This window comes from Amphiprion ocellaris, chromosome 7, assembly GCF_022539595.1.
Source record: "Amphiprion ocellaris isolate individual 3 ecotype Okinawa chromosome 7, ASM2253959v1, whole genome shotgun sequence".
In the NCBI taxonomy this organism is placed as follows: Eukaryota; Metazoa; Chordata; class Actinopteri; family Pomacentridae; genus Amphiprion; species Amphiprion ocellaris.
The window spans coordinates 6,351,291-6,368,573 of record NC_072772.1 but is presented as its reverse complement, the minus strand read 5'-3'; the positions used below and the strand labels follow the sequence as shown (position 1 = coordinate 6,368,573).

General features: G+C 39.4%; 1 protein-coding gene across 1 annotated transcript; it reads right to left on the bottom strand.

Annotated features, from left to right (window-relative positions):
• Nucleotides 1-1,266: 1,266 nt before the first annotated feature.
• ankk1 (ankyrin repeat and kinase domain containing 1) lies at nucleotides 1,267-15,581 on the bottom strand. Its single transcript, XM_023264850.3, has 9 exons — nucleotides 15,199-15,581; nucleotides 14,695-14,977; nucleotides 14,454-14,605; nucleotides 14,055-14,104; nucleotides 10,179-10,334; nucleotides 9,090-9,214; nucleotides 8,370-8,403; nucleotides 7,585-7,825; nucleotides 1,267-6,338 (listed from the first exon to the last, which is right to left on the bottom strand). The coding sequence occupies exons 1-9, from the start codon at nucleotides 15,381-15,383 to the stop codon at nucleotides 5,297-5,299; spliced, it is 2,268 nt and encodes a 755-aa protein (XP_023120618.1). The 5' UTR covers nucleotides 15,384-15,581; the 3' UTR covers nucleotides 1,267-5,296.
• Between the last annotated feature and the right edge of the window lie 1,702 nt (nucleotides 15,582-17,283).

The following is a 17,283-nucleotide window of genomic DNA, read 5'->3' as shown; positions in this document are numbered from 1 at the left end:
GCTACAGTACCAGAAAAAAAATGTGCTTGCACACTTTACAAAGTTTTTTTATTTTTCCTTCCTGTTTTTCTGCCTCTACCGTGTTAACACCACCGCCTCTACCATAATTATATACACAAGTTGCATACACAGGGTTTTTTCTTACTGAAATTAAAAAGAGGACTTGATAGTTTTCCTGTATTCAATGATGGTAAATTTGGTGAACAAAGAAATTTGAGGACAGAAGATAGAACTATATTCACACACACCCACACCACTGAAGGACTGATCAATGTGATGTGATACCCCACTCGGATAGTGGGCTGTACGCCAATCAGGCAACATTAAAATTAAAATTGCATGGGCAGTATGTTCAGAGTGGATCCTTTGTGCAGTTGCTGCATCAGATTGTGATCTGGGGAATTTGAAAGCAATGTTTTAAACTCTTGGTTGTGTTTCTCGAGGCGTTCCTGAGCAGTTTTTGTGGCACGTTGTTCTGCTGGAGGAGATAGATACCGTTAAGGAGTGCCGTCGTCATAGCGGGGCAGTTGGTGATACGAGTCAAAGTAACATCCACATGAATGCCAGAACCCAAGGTTTCCCAGCAAAACATTTCATTATCACAAGATGATCAGTCATTCACTTCACCTGTCAGTGGCATTTCATCAGGTTGGAGCTAAAATTTAAAGGGCATTTCTTATTTGCTTATGTTCAAATACTAAATTTCACTACAAACTGGTTTTCCTAATGAACAAATCTTTTTGTTTTGACAGAAAATCTATTTCCTGAAGTGGTCAGATGAAAAATTAACTGATTCAAACACGCTGCTGTGGAGTCGTGAGCTCTCACAGTGATTCTTGCATAATTAAACAGCTCCATAATTACGTACCCTAAGAGTCCATTAGAGTCTTGGGGAAGAAAACCTGCAAACTTCTCTGAGATTGTATTAAAATCCTGATGCCATTATTTTCTTTGTTGAGTGTTAAAAGGCCTTTTCTTCTGGGCTGTCTTGATCATTACATTTAAATGTTTTATTATGATCATTTTATAACCATTAAACCTTTCTAGACAAGGTTGTGGTAGTACTTGCCTTGTAAAAAAAACAACATATTAATATGCAAAAGAAGGAAAAAACTTGACAGTTTTATTACAAATGGAGTGAATTTTCTTGGTGGCGTAAAGCCTCATAGCAGCATAAACATGGTTATGCATCAGTGACCATTATTTCAGTTGCAGCACCCAAGGGCTTATATCTACGCAAATACAAACCAAACGAACAACAAACAGGCCTTAAAGAGAGTACATATTTTGTTGTAAACTGTTGTTTTCTTTTAATTTTCATGTAAGCCTTTTTGTAACCTCACCATTAAATATGCCAATTAAATCTAGCCTTTGAAAAGTGATATAAACAACTCATGCAAATGCAGAGGGGTGGTGCAGCACTGAAAGCATCCATTAAAATCTTTTGCTCAGCCTGACAAGCACAGAAACACACTATTAGATGTAGCCTTACAAAGCCAAACAACTTCAGGTTCTTCTCTAATTTTAAGCAAATGACATTTTTCACCAGCACTCAAACAATCAAAACTGCTCAACATTGTGGTTGTTAAGTATATTGTATTGAAATAGTTTTAAAATTAGGTTTAAACTTTAATTAATTGAGAGATTTAACACTCTTTAACAACGAATAATTTTGAGGAAGGAAAAAAGGAAACACAAGCTCGATCCATTCCTTTGGATTCATTATGGATCACTTCAGACCCAAAATAGATCATTTTCTGGGTGAAAAATGCAATATAGGAGAAACAGAGGGGTGTGACGCACGAAGTAAGAACACAAGTACATCATTTCTCTCACAAACCTTGGCAGAAAGGAGATATACAGTCATCCACAGCGGAGGCACTGATACAAAATGTACTGTATATAGCATTCAAATAGTGTAAAGTAAATGAGTATAGGGGAGCTTCTGTTCTGTGCCAGATAGCAGTGAGATCCACCATTAATCATTTCACAAGAGCATGACAACACCAAGGAGAGGGAGCTGAAAGGATAATAAGATTACACTGGAGAAAACAAGGCAATTCAATAGCAATAGTTCAATAGCTTTGAGAATATATTCTGTGCTGTGAGGATACATAATCATTTTAAAATGCTCAAGGAAATAATTAGGCCTAATGTTCCTAAACTTAATGCCTGCTGTTTCTTTGTGACGGTTACTCATTCAAAGTATTTATGTGATGAGAAAGTAATTTACAAGGCAATTTACAGGGCTAACCAAAGCGTTTCACTCTTTAACCTGAGTGAAGATTCGCTGGGATGTAAAAGAGCAGTTAGTCGCACGACAGCAAGCAAAAACCTTGGGAATTTAGAAAGACCAACCTGGGGTATTTTTCCTCTGTCACACTGCAGAGTGACAGGTTGTTATGGGATGACAGGCGAAAAATGTTTTCCATATCATCACTCTGGGGAAAAAAAATCCCTTTCCCACCAAATGTGACAGATCACTCAGTCAATTATTGTGGCAAGGACCAGAGATGCCTGCCTGGATGCCCACTTGGCCCCGCTGAGGCTGCACACCTGGGTCAAAAGACGCAGCTGCATCAGTTATGATTGCAGCTGCTTAACACGGCGGGGCACAGCTCAATGGTGAGTTTAACCCTGCCAGCTAAGAGGGGCTCTGCAGAGCGCATAATGGCTCTTTTCTGAGAAGCAAAATACACTGACAAGGAGGCAGATTACATCCTATTAAGATGAGAGACATGAAGGTCAGACAGACCTTCTTTACATCATCTGCTCTCAAATTTAAGGAAAAATACTCAACAGTGTATTGGGGTTTAGCTTGCATAAGACAGTGACATTAATGGCTCATATCCAAATGATATTGTGTAAGTTGGTGAAAATGCTATCACGCATCTACTATTGCAGATGAATGTTAAAGCTGTTAGAGCCTTTGAATGCAGCAGCACATCTGTCATATGTGTAGGTGCAAATATACCATGATGAGCTGTAGTGTTTAATCATGTGGACCGCTCCAATTAGTAGAAAGCACTTAACTTAGTTTAAAAGAAATCCACAGGTTGGTGTAATTGCACTGCACAAGACATAAAAGGGGTGTATCATCAGAGGGAGTTTAATTAAGCTGTTGTTCTGCTCTGTAGGAATATATTAGATAACTACAGTTGCTTATGAAAAGGAAATTTAAATTAAGGAAATAAGATCACAGTGACTACTCAAATTAAAGAGCATTACAATACAATTCTCCTCTTTCCTTTCCTCTGCTCTTGGTGTTTGTGGTACCAGCGACTTACGTGGCATTATCTGCTTGCTGCTTTTCTCCCTATTTGAAAAAGAAATTAGTTTAGGTGCCTGCAAACCCAATTACTGGCTGAGATAGAAGGTATCCGATGTGTCACCGTATGTGTAAAAAGGTTGGTGGCAGAAGCATTGATTTAGGGAGGCTTCATTAGTTTCTTTTGAAAGAGTGAGTTTCATTTTTCAGGAACTGCCAGTAAAACAATGGTATGGGTAGAAACAAAGGCTCATTTGAACATCAGGATGACAAAAATGTTGTTTGACAGGTTACACACAATTCCACAGGGCCGGAATCCGCCGATCTGTTTCAGTCCCATCTGTCAAATTGTCATTAGATTGTTTACTGTATACAACAAACACACAGATGTGGTCTGCTTACAATTTTTAAGACACTGAAGGCTTCATAAATTTCATGTGAGAGTTGCTGCAGTATAAAAGGGACACTTTCAGCTGTAAATCATCCTACCCAACCTGAAATACACAGACCTCTATGGAGAGCTTATTTTCATAATGTGATGGCTGCTTTTCAAACTCCAGTGGATAAATTATAGAGAGAGCAGGGTGAGCAGATATTTGGCTTTGTCAGGCCCCTGATATATACTTAAATCATGATTTTGCTTATTTAAATCTAAGGTAGCCCTACAGAGAGCTGTCAAAAATGTATTTTAAAATAAATTAAAAACTAGTATCTTAGGGGAAAATGCATCCCATGAATTAAAACTAAACAGAACAAGCAAAGTTGCCAGGCTCTTAATGTGAAAAAATACTTTTTATGACTTCATAGAAAATCCCTCTCAGTGTATGGCTTTTATTGTGAAGTACCTACATCTATAGTAGTGTAGTAAAAGTGGATGTAAGTATGTGTTTTCATTCAATTAGCCAGTATTTTAGTGTTACAAGGTTAGAAAGGTCTGAAAGTTTATTATTATCATGATACAAACATATAAAAATGGCTGACAGACAACTCAAACACACAATCAGACGGCAACTTTTATACTCAGGGTAGGTAAAAAAAAAATGGATTAAGAATAAATGACAAAGCAGACATTCCCTTAGCAAGTCTGAGTCCAATTTAACTCCGCACTGTTCATTTACAGTAATTTGATTCAGTTCAACTCCTTCCTCCTCTATCAGAGTCGCTCTCTTGTGGTTTGGGGAAAACCCTGTGAATGAGTAGGTCAATACAGCTTGTGAATTCATGCATTTCATTTCAATTTAATAAGGTGTCAGTGTGGTAAATGAGTGCAGCACAAGCTGGCCAGTGCTTCCTTCAGTCTGTAGAGAATGACTGATAATCAGTTATTCTGGCTTTTCATATAACGTATACGCATTTAAAGTCAGAGGGGATTTCACTAGACGCCGTTAAAAGCACCACAGGCAGTTCTGCAGACTGTGTTTCAACCAGAAGATTAGAGGAATACCTTCATAAAGTTTGATAGGTTTAATCAAATAAATGCCACTGTAAATCATAATAGCTGCAGCTCTTCGACCTTCCACCTCGAAAGCACACAAAAAAGAAGCAGGCAATCAGGGTGATTCAAAGAGGAGAATCAATATGTTTTGTCATTATAGTCTACTTCACCTGATTCTGACCCCATGTGTTGGCTCAATCTCATGTTTAACGATATATAACTGAAAGATCTGATTTGGCATAAATGGCAAGACCTCATGTGGCACCTCTTTACTTGTAGCAAAGTAATTATCGGCAAAAGACAAAAACTACAGGGACATTTGTGAAATACCCTACCAGTCAACAGTTTGGATACACCTTCTCATTCAGTGGTTTTTATTTGATTATTTTATAAACTAGATTTTCTTAAATATAATGGAGCAAAAAGTCTTTCTGGATTTGGAAGAGTAAAAATCTTGTCTTAAAAAATATAGGATGTTTCAAAATCTTCAGTATCTTGCTTTAAGCTTCTTAATGAAAGTCCCACTCAAAAGGAGGATAATATTCCAGCTCTGTCACAGATGTTTTCATTTTACTGTAATCCCTGGTTCACAGTTAACATCCCTTTTCCAGTAGTTGCACTATTTCCCATTTTTCACACCGCTGGGCCACATTTACAGCTGTGGATCCAGAAGAGTCCAGCAGTGTCCTGTCTGCTCCATTAAGCAATAGAGCTTTTACAATGGGCACACAGCTATGCTGCGCAGCCAGATGCAAAGGTGTCGCCTTCCCTGAGTTTAGGGCATTGACATCTGCATGATGTGTTATCAAGTGGAGGACACTTGGGAAGCTGATACTAGTGCAGGCAACATGTAGTGGAGTCCATCCCTCACTGTCCTCTGCTGTGTTTGGGTCGGCTTTGGCTGCCAGGAGCTTTGCCACCACTTCCGGCTCGCTCTGGTGACATGCGAGATGAAGTGGAGTCCATCCATTCTCACCTCTTACATTCACAGAACCACCCTTACTCTCCAGCTGGACCACCACAGCTTCGTGTCCCCTCAGGGCAGCCAGGTGCATGGGGGTCCAGCCTTGGAGGGTCCTGGAGTCCGGACTGGCACCGTTTGACAACAGCTGCCTGCAGATGCCTGTGTGGCCCTTCAGAGAAGCCAAGTGAAGCGGAGTGTATCCTCTACTGTCTGCACTGTTGGTACTTGCTCCATTCTTCACCAGCTCTCTGACTACTCGGTTATGGCCTTGCTCGGCTGATAAGTGAAGGGCAGTGGACAGAGAGAAGTCCGAAGCACTGGGATCTGCTCCCTGACCAAGAAGGAGCCTGGCAATGTTTAGATGCCCATAGGCAGAGGCAAGGTGGAGCGGCGTCCTGCCTTGCGCCTCCTCTTGTTCTACTACAGCATCCTGAGACAGCCGTGAAAGCAGCAGGCGCACCACTGTTTCATGGCCGTTCTGGCAGGCCAGGTGGAGGGGCGTCCAACCTGTTGTTTCTCGGGCTTCTGCAACAGCTCCTTTGTCAAGAAGGAGACGGACAGTCCTGTCATCACCGTTCTGAGCAGCAAAATGGAGCGGCGTCCACCTGTCGTCATCTCCCTGAGTGGCAGCTGCACCATGTTCCAGCAACAAAGAGCTGATGTCGTGGAACCTGTTGAAAAGAAGTTTCTTTCATTAGATAGATCGTGACTTTTAAAATGATAGTTCACCTGCTTGGATAGGGCACTTCAAAGTAAAGAAACAACATGCTGCAGCCCTGTCTCGCCAACATTAGGCTTACATTCCCATACAGCTAAACTGCATTCTCATTTCTGTTTGATAGAAAAACACTTTCTCCCAGAAGTGTAAGACTGTGGTCTAGTCAGAAATGCTTTTAGCTTGAAAGCAACAAATTCTGCATGAAATGTCCATTATTGTGCCCCTTTTGGCAAACTTTTATTCTACACCTCCATGTTTGCAACAACTACAAAACACAATAAAAATGGATTTTCACCATATGAGACCTTTAAACCTTGATTATATTGGCTTGCAGACGCAAACACAAAGAACTGCAGACACCACAGACACAGAGTTGTTGTTATTACACAACTTTTTAGTCCATTTGGAGTCTGCTTGGAGAACTACTGCTATGCACAGGCACCGCTTGTGGTGTAGTGGAGCAGACAGTTTACACAGGCACAAACTTTGGGAAATGCTGTGAACACTAGGACTTGGGTGGATGACAAGATGTATGTCACTCAGAGCCTGGTGACCTCTCGCATACATAATGGTCTTAGAAGGTGGAGGCGTTATTCCACAACAGTCTCCCACCCTGGGAGACTGGGACCAGTGTGGGACCTGTATTTTAAGGCCTCATTTCCATTTTCATCTGGGTTTACTTTTGTTTTCATTCACTGTTTAGTTACGTCCCACCCCATGTAATATATGGTTGATTGGGTGAAAACAAATTTGTTGCACCTCACAAATAAGTAATCCAGAAGGAAATATGTCCCCCTCATAACAGAACTGAGAATGCAGAATAGTTGTATAGGACTATGAGTTTTAGGAGACACATCTGTGTGCTTGGGTTTTGTGAGGGACTGTGTGGCTGGACTACTTCTTAACAGGGAGCAGTGACTTCCTCGACAGCAGAGACTCCAGTGGTCGTATTAAGCTGAGCTAATTGTCTTCGAGTCTGATATACAAACTGAAGATTAGCACCAATCTTCTCTTTTCAGTCTCAGCAAGAAAGTGATTTCCCAAAATGTCAATCTAGTTCTTCAACTTTTAATAGAGAAGCAGAAAGTCTTTGTTTGACTTTAGAAGTGCAGACATGATCAAAATAGCAATGCGGTAGCACAGAGGACCTTTCTCAGTGTAACTCGTGAAACAGTTTGTGAATGCATTTTTATACAGACCTGTGCAGAACAGCAATAATAAGAGGAGTGTAACCTCTGGCAGTCATACAGTTGACTTCAGCACCCAGACTGAGGACATGCTCAACACTCTCGGAATCACCGCTGGCTACTGTGTAGTGAAGGAGACTCTTTTTGCCTGAAAACTGTGTGTATACATGTTCTTTTTTCACAGACTGCCTGAAACTACCAAAGTCCTTTTGGGATAGCAAAGAGAGAATGCCAGGCTGGCCATTTTGGTTATCTGTGAAATGAAAGCAAAGGGCAAGATATGAGAAAAAGTGATGAAAAATGCAGATCATAATGTGTGCACTGCAACATTTATTTTTTCAGATTTTTTCTTTATGAAAGTTGACTTTCTGCATTTTATTGTATCCAGCGGTATGCCAATGTACACAATAGCAGAGCGTGAATCTTTCTGGAGGCTGTAGAACTCAGTCAATATCAGCAGCTGTTGTGAAATGTTTAACTTTTGTGTTAGTGTTTGAACATATTGGCAGATACATTTTTCTCTATATAAAGGAGTGTGACAATGAAAGAATAAACAAGAAAGTGTTAAGAATTATCCATGAAATTCTTTGGTCAAAATTTCTTAGGAAATGGATCTGAAAGGCTGCATGGATGTGTCTTTTATTCTCTCTTCTACTGCGTGTTGACTCTGCTTTTCGGAACTAAAGGTAATATTAAAAATGTGATTGCACTGTAAATGGCTCTTTTTAAATGTCAGCCTCCCGGGCTTTGTACTGTATTGAACATGATTTTCCATCCTGCTCTGCTGTTGTGTTTACCTGAAGGGAAGATCGGCATCTCAGGCAAGGAGATCTAAAATGGAAAAAAGGACAGAAGGCACAGCAAAAGTTATCGGCTGTGACATCAGGTATCACAAGTGGATAATAAACACATTTATTAACCAGTGCTTGGGCATCTGTGTTGAAAGGCTCTTATAATTGTTAGGTCATTCATATTTAACAGTTTAACAGCTTCAGTAATAAGTGGGCACATTCCATGCTCTATTTGCACAGACGTGGATATTCTGGCTATGTATCTACTAAAAATGCCAAGAGAATATTGTACTGACAGTCACAGTAGAGGTTAAAGCCTATCAAAGCTAGTGATCCCTTAAATTTCCACTCTAGTGCCACCATGAGTTCTATATGTAGTTCTTAAGTGAAATTGTTCATCTACTATCAAATAGAATGCCTTATAAACCTAAAGATTCAGATAATCCCCTAACACTTCATTTAGTGAGAAATGATTGACATTTGCATCTGGCTTAGATGAACTTGACACAAAAGTAGCTAAACGGAAACATTTTTGCAATGTCATAGTGAGTATGCCGATATTAGTGCTTACCTTAAAGCAACACTGTCTCTAAAATACCCTCACTGGGAAACTAACTGTTCCCATTATCTTCCTCATAACACCATTAATCTCAGCTGCCCTCAAAGCTGGAGTAGATGCAATAGATACAAGAGTACCATTCAGACAGAGTAACAAGCAGAACTAACTTTATGTATCGGGGAAACTAGCCAAGGATAACTTGATTTCTGTCCCATGTCACCATTTTTCTTATTCTGAATTGGTCCTGCGATCTTCAGGACTTCACTCAGAGCCTCTGTTCTCCTCACAGTGTCTGCAAACAAAACAGCAGTCAAGAATTGTTCTGAATTTGCCTGTTCAAACAAATGTTTTCCCAGAGTTGCAACTTCAAATCCCAGCAGGATCCTCTTATAATTGTACCAGTACCAGAGAATGGTTAGTCATGCATGCCTTACAGGTAAATTGGTAATGATAGCAGAGAGTTTTGTGAACATCACAAATTGGGATTGCTGCTGTTTATGAGTAAACATGACACTAATTTGTATTCATTAACATGACTTCTCTTGCTGTAGGTGCTTGTTTAAACAAAGGTGACCCACTTCCTCATGGTTAGGCTAAATGATTAAATCTCATTTGAAAGTATTTCATTCAAGCATGACGTGCACTAGAATGAGTTTTCTATGAGCTTGTCATTGACTGTTGACTTGATAATTATCTCCAAGGCCAAAGGGGGCAACAGCTTGCTTCTTTGTTTGGTATGTTTTTGTTTGACAGAATGTAAATCAAGCACAGATGTTTCACCATTATGGTTTTAGAAAACTGACGTGTCCATCCTTTCCAGTATAATGGTATATAGCACAGTAATATAGTGTTTTTTGCTTGAAACATATTTTTCCTTTGAATGCAAAGTTGAGCGACATTTTCATTGATTTTATTTTTTCATAAAACATAAAATCATTGACTTGGTATTGAAATTCGTATTAAGAGTAAATGCAATATTGTTACTAATAACTCTTTGCATCATTTTATACTCAAATTTTACTTTCCTATTGAGACATTAACCTGACAAGAGCAATCAAACACAACATCAGACAAATGTGACAAATTACACTCACAAATGACTCTGGAGAAACTTAATTCTTTCAGTTTAGTACCTTCATTTTATATTTCATCAAAAATACTGATTATCATCTGTTAGATGCTTTACATGTTAGTTTTGAATAAATAGCTGAAAGCTGACTAAAAATATCTTCTTTTTTGATTTGTGTTTTCTTTACCTGAGAACTGTGGCCTCTTCCTGTGGTCCTGATCCCAGCACTGTTTCATGATGCTGACCATCTGATCACACTCAGGCGGCTTCTCATCGGGTATTATCTCCACACAGGGTCTCTTACCTTGTGACACCTGTAAGAGCACTGTGGTCATGTTGCATCCTGTGGGTACAAAACGGGTGTCAGACACATTGAACCTCATGCGTTTGGTTTATGAGAATATTCTTTCCCTTTACAACAAATCAATACACCAGCTTCAAGTTTCTCTTTGCTTTTTGTACTAAAACAAGATATAACATGTGATGTTCACAGGCACTGGTAAGTGCATTTGTTTTACCTTCAGACAAAACCAGGCTGGCCTGTTTAAGCTAAGCTAAACAAACCAAATAGCATCAATTTCACCCTAATCTACAGGAAGACAACTTGCACTTTTTCAAAAAAAAAAATCTTCTAGAGCTTAGGTTTCATTTACTATACTATTCATTTTAGATAATTAGTGCTTGATAAGGGCAAGGATGACGTTTGCAAAAAAAAATTCACCAACTAATCATTGTGATAACTTCATGAGTACCATCAATTAATTTGAAAGAAGACTGACAGTATGCTACCTCTAAACCTATACAACTGTAACTTTCAGTATCTTCTTTCAGTGAAATACTTGTATGCTCATTGTTAGATCAGATAATATGAAGTATTTTCTTACATTTTGCACTGCAGTAGACAACAGAAGTGAGTATTACTCTCTGTAATATTGCTTCAATGTCATAACTGTATCACCTTACAATGAATTGTATTATTTTGAACTTGAACAATAGGGTATTTGCCCATATGTAATATTACAAAATATCAGTTCAGATTTACTTTCAAAAATACAGGCCCCACAGTTGGAGCGTTATGCAACAAAAGACAGATTCAAATCTTTTCTTTTTTCAGTATGTTGTGTGTGAGCCTTTGCATGCAAGATACCAGTATTGCACAAATCTCTAGAGAGATTGTCACAGCCTGTCACAGGGCCAAGACAGAGGGAGATACACTGTTTTTACAGACAATTATTTGTTGAACAACATAAGGACACTTAAGTACCATAGTAGTGGAACTTAAGAATCGGTGAAATCAGAGGTGTAGGATATGCATGGGATAGTGTATAGTACTGTTGAAGGATACAAAAAGACAAAATAAAAGGAGGAAAGATTAACTAAAGCAGCACCACCACATGGCTGACTGCCTGGTTGAGAGAGTCTGAGAATGTGCCAGCAGCAGCCAAAGCTTTACTGGCTAAGAACACCAGTCTCAGGTGTTTCCAGTTCGCACAGACCAGCCCTACCTCACCCATCTAAAACATAGATAACCGACAAGAGGGGCTGTCACAAGATGTTCTGACACTGTTTTGAGACTTTTTTTTTTTTGGTCAGTTGCTTTTTCCTGGAGCTGTTGTGTTGCTCTACATTACTCATTAAAATGTCTCAAAGATATCTAACTGGATTGAAGTTAGACAACATACTTGGCCAGGTCAAAGTTTTTACATTTTTTCCTGTTTCAAAACTCTTGTGTGATTTTTGGCAGCATGCTTTGGATCGTTATCATGCTGGAATATTCCTCTTCTGCCAAGCTCCTGCAAACAGGGAGTCATCTTGTCAGCCAATATTTTGGTCTATCTACAGGCATTCGTGGTACCATAAAGATAATCTACACAACACATCTGTCACTCATGCAACCCCATAACATCACACTGCTCAACTCAGAATTCACACCAGACATGCTGGACCCCATCTGAGCCTAGCAAACTGATTTTCATCTTTTCTAACTAAATGTGATTCCAGCATTCATCAGGCTTCTTTTCGTGCCATTTCGTAAAGTTTCATCATGCAGTTTTGTCCATAAGAGTAGGGGAGCGCTATAATTCCAGAAAATGCCGATAATGAGTTCAAATTAACCACATAATCATAAAAACTCTAAATTTCACCTTTATTTTGTGTTTAGAGTTGGTTTCTCCTGACATATATGAGAAAAATGCAGATATGTGCATTTTCACCTAAATAACACACTGAGAGTTTGTCATCAAAATCATGTAGGCATTATGTGGCCAAACTGAATGCACACAATCAATTACTCATTTGACTGGTGAAAGTCTACAAGATTTTAAGGAAAACTTGCCAATTGATAGTCCATAAACAGTACTTAGTTACCATATGACCACTCACAAAACCCATCATTCTCCATGTACTATATTGCTTGCATTGTTGTAAGTCACAATTGCCTGTGTTTGACCATCCCATCTATCCATTATCTATACACCGTTTGATCCGTGTTAAGGTCGTGGGGGGCTGGAGCCTATCCCAGCTGATTTAGGGAGAAGGCAGGGGACACCCTGGACAGGTCACCAGTCCATCGCCGGGCCATAGAGAGACAAACAATTACTCTCACATTCACAATTTAGAGTTACCTAGAAAAACCAAGAGAATAAGAGATGAAGTGGCATATGTCAGAGATACCTCAGTATCACTACCCAGAACAAGCCATGTCTTCAGGATGTTCAACACTGAAGGATGAAAGTGGAAGATGATTTCTCCTGAACAGTTTGGTGACAACCTTAAGGTTCTATTAGGCAGGACCAATGACAGGTCTAGAGTGACACTGATTGATTGGCCATGGAGCAACTCCCCTTACAATAGGTCTTGGCTGAATAAGCAGAGCCTTTCATGTGCCAGACATACAAGGATGCATATTGAACGTTCTCTGGAAAAATAATGATTTTGAGCATAATTGTGGTATTTCATAAAATGCCAGTCACAGCAAGAAGCAAAATCACACAGAAAAAGAAAGCTTCTTGTTCTCCAATAAAGACTGATTTCAACTCGTTACCGGGTGTTTTTCCTCCCAAAAGCCATTCATGGCCTCCCCCTTCTAAGAGCATGTATGGTATTTTTTTTAATTTGGATGTCGTCCATAGAGGCTGTCGTTATGCTGTTTTTTGGTTTTTATTTTTTGCACTGTCTTTGATTTCCAATGATAACGCCTATGACAAGCCCGAAGCACTCGCTTGTCTGTTTTTTAGAGCGTGATTGTGCACGTAGCACGTTGTTCTTCATTTTATGTGGCTAACCACTGCATCTCTGATTAGGCGAGCTGTGCTATGGTTCTATACCTCTTGATTACAGCTGCAACTGTGTTCAGACTGATTTTTAGTTATTCATCAATCTTCCTTCTTCCTTCTATCCTTTCCCATCTTTGTAAAGTCTCACGGCCATTTCATTTGGCTTTTCTTTTGCATGTGGAGCCATGATGCAGATAGATTCAACCCACAGGTCTACAACTGAGAAAGCTCTGGTGTTTAAAGGACATTTTTATAACCATGTAATTATGACAACTGAAAAATCATATGTGCACCTAATTTTGCGTCAGTGACCACAGGTGCTTTTGTTGCATTGCCCACCTACTTTGGGTCCTATATGTTCAATATACCCTTTTATAAAGTATTTGTTTTTGTTCAAAACTAAATTGTCCAAATATCAACTTGGCAATAAAGCAGTTATTAAAAGTTCATACAAATTTTGTTAATTGGACATGTAGAATATTGCAAAGGGGTTTAGTCACTTCTATTGCATTACTGTGTTTTATTCTCTTATTGATAAAGTTCAGAAGTGCTACTGTAAAGATTTACAGTGTCCATTGTGTGACAGTAAAAGGGTTAAGAGGGGAACATATGCATATACTATTTATGTTACATTGGTAACATTTCAATAACAACAATACAATTCAGCTTGAAACACTGAAATGCAAATGTTTTCATCCTTATATTGCCTAAGTGGTGGTGTTGTTTGTTACATAAGTCCTATAAATCCATTTGCTGTGGAAGTGCATTTCAAATGAATGAATTCCTACCTGCATACGGTTTCTGCTGAGTCAGAATCTCCCACATCACAATTCCAAAACTATAAATCAAAGCAGGAAGAAGTACATCAACTAATATCTTCACTTTTGCACATCATGCATTCAGTGAACTTTGTAGCTCTCTCGCTCTCTTACATAAAAACTGAAAGTAAATAATGTTCTTTAAAAGGCAGGAGACATTTTAACATCAAATAAACAGCAGTGGAGATAAAGGGACAAGAAAGAGTGAGTCAGACCCATGTAAAATATATAGAGTAAGGCCCTGTGACTTGTGAGAGATTAAAAACAACAGAGAGCAAGGTTACACTATGTGGACTGTGGATTGTGCACTGAATCAGAAAAAAATGAGATTCTGATGGTGCAATTTCTGAAATGCCCTTGGCAAGTCACCTGTAAACATCAAAGGTAGTTCCTGGAGGATCTGGGCACTGAGTAAAAGTCTCTGGAGGAATGTAACTTATGTTCCCTCTTGCTGTCAGACGCTCCATGAACAACGTCTTGCTCATGCCTTCTTCCCAGTGGATTAAACCAAAATCCGAAATCTTTGTGAAAGAACAAGATTTACAGAATAGTGCAGAATTTTATACAACAATGTCAGGAGATCATTGCATGCATGCAGAGTTTCACTGACCTTGACATGAAGGTGATCGTCTAGTAGGATATTGGAAGTCTTGAGGTTAAGATGGAGTAGTGGAGGTTTCATGCTGTGAAGGAAATTCATACCCATTGAGGCCTCATGAATCATCTGAAATTTCTTTGGCCACATCAAAGTGTGGCTGGCTAGGAGATTGTTCAAAGATCCATTACTCATGTACTCCATCACAACAGCGGTTGCTTCACTGCACAGTCCGTAGATGGACGTGATGTACTTGAATTTCAACTTGGCTATGTTGTGTGCCTCTTTTGTAATTCCCCTGTGATGGAAAAAATAACTGTCAGTATTGCGGGGCTTTGGCAATTACATTGGGATTTTGAACACTGAACACAGAAACATTCTGTCTTGTGGCAAAAGAAAGGCAAAAGAAAATATTCTTTTGTAGTTCAATGTTCTTTCAAAATTCAATATGCCAGTACGCTAAGAGAGGTGATTCTGTCTGAGAAGAAATTGTACTAGTTTCCATAACTCAACACCCACCTGTAAAAGTTGTTGGCACACAAAGCTCCATCAGAACTTTTCAGGGCACATTTTTCCCACCAGAGCTTGAGCTTGACCTGGTACACTTGACTATATCTACATTCTGCCACCTTAATCCAGTCAGCCTCAAAGTCGTCCTTCTTGAAGTTCCTGAACTGCCCAGGAGATCCGTCAAGGCAATCCATGAGTACAAAGAGCCTCTGTTACACAATCCTTCACGACACCCTCGCTCTCTAATCCTGTACGTAAACAGGGTTTATCCTCCAGATCAACATCTATCAGCAGCACCGCAGGAGCTTGTGTTTCACGCAGGGAAAGTGTAAGACGTATTTCATGGATACACATTAAAATCAGTGGCAGCTGTATGTGTGAAAGGCATATGAAGTCACACAAAAAACAGGCTACACTTTTGATCTGTGGGAGGAGCTGAGGTGCAGAACTTGTTTGCATTGCAATGCCACAAAGCCGGTTTTTAGCTGCCAAGACATGCTGACCTAGCTTTCAGTCTTCCAGACTTGTTGAATTACATTTTTATCTTTCCCCTCCAATGCCAAAATGTACTCCGATTCATCTGACAGGAAATCTAAACAGTTCTTAAGAAACATGTTGCTTGAGCAGCACCAACGGGCTGCCAGTTATGATAGTTGATATGATAAAAATGTCCATTGTGATTTGGGTCTGTATGTACAGTAAGTGAACTGCCTAATGAACCGTCCACTTCCATCAAACTGCACTTTAACAAGGCACTTAACCCCCAGCAGCTCCACTGGAACGGCTCAGTAGTCTGCAGTTTGAGTATATGGCCACTTAGCTGGTGCCAGAAACTGGGTGGACGGTGTACGAGTGTGAGACCGACGAGCTTGGACACAGCTACTCTAAAGAAGCATTAGTATGCATTACACAGCTTGTTTTCTAAAATAAAACCTATTCACTGCCTGCAGTATTGCTGTACACTGTATATATTTAAGATCAATATCCTGCTCGGAACTGGTGGGTCAAAGCCTGTCAATATAATGTATGTTCCCCCTTACCTTAACATGAACCAAACCTTATCCTAACCCTTTAAAGGGTGGGGGTTGGACACTACCCACTGCACAGGCATATGAGGGCTATCCATCTTCTCATCTCCACACCAGTAAGCATATTCTCCAAACTGTCAACCTAACTTTCTTTAAAATTTATGGCAAAACAGTTTTGTTTAGGTACTTCTTTTTCAGCAAATACTCCTCTGAGATAAATGCTTTCTCTGGATGGATTGGGTTTTGACCTACATGCCTGTTGGTTTCTCTGTGTATGGAGGTGATATCAAAGCTTCCCAAACCAGTGTAAAAATGCATTAGAATTACTTTGCTGTTGTCAGGCAATGTCAGGGAAAGGACACAAAGCTATTGTCTTTCTGTGGCAACAGTTCCTGAAAAGGCTTAGTTGAAACACATAAGATATTAAAACCAACTCAAAATTACCATATTCATAAGGATGTGTTGAGGAGCAAAAATTCTCTTATATTGTGTTTAAAATGGACTTGAAACCTTTGTTGCCAAACCTTGGGAATTCATTAAGCATACATCAAGTGTCCAGTGTCATTCTAAGCACGACTGAGACTCATTTCTCAAATACTAAACACTGTCAGTCTGTCTTCTTTTGCCAGCACTGTAAGACACAAAAGTGCAAAAAAAAAAAAAAAAAAACAAGTAAGATTTAAAGCTTAAGAGCTGAATTGTGTGTCGAGGCTTATTCTCTTCCACACAGAAAGACATTATTTCCTCTGCATTGTGCTTGCTGCCTCTGTGTTTAGAAGGCTGTTTTCCACTGAAATTAAATATTGTCTCATTCTCCTTGAGAGCTGATCATGCGATTAATTTAGCAAGATGTAATTTAATCATTAGATGTTAAAGATGAATTATGAATTTAGCATTGCTGCAGGCTGACGTTTTTTTTGAGTGTTTTGTTCATGGCAACAGAAAATGTGGTGTGTGAACCCATTTCAGCTCCCAATGTGTCACGACATTTATGATCTTAGATCCCAAAATCATGGATTTCATCTTTCTGCATCATTAGAGCAGGCTTTTCTTGGAGAGAAAACAT

Bases quoted from the DNA above. Each gene is read 5' to 3' on its own strand.
- ankk1 (XM_023264850.3), bottom strand. From the start codon at position 15,383: ATGGATTGCCTTGACGGATCTCCTGGGCAGTTCAGGAACTTCAAGAAG. The intron at 9,215-10,178 runs GTAAAGAAAACA...TTTTGTTTGCAG, and splicing joins GAAGAGGCCACAGTTCTCAG to ACACTGTGAGGAGAACAGAG. The intron at 8,404-9,089 runs GTTAGTTCTGCT...TTTCCATTTTAG, and splicing joins TAGTTTCCCCGATACATAAA to ATCTCCTTGCCTGAGATGCC.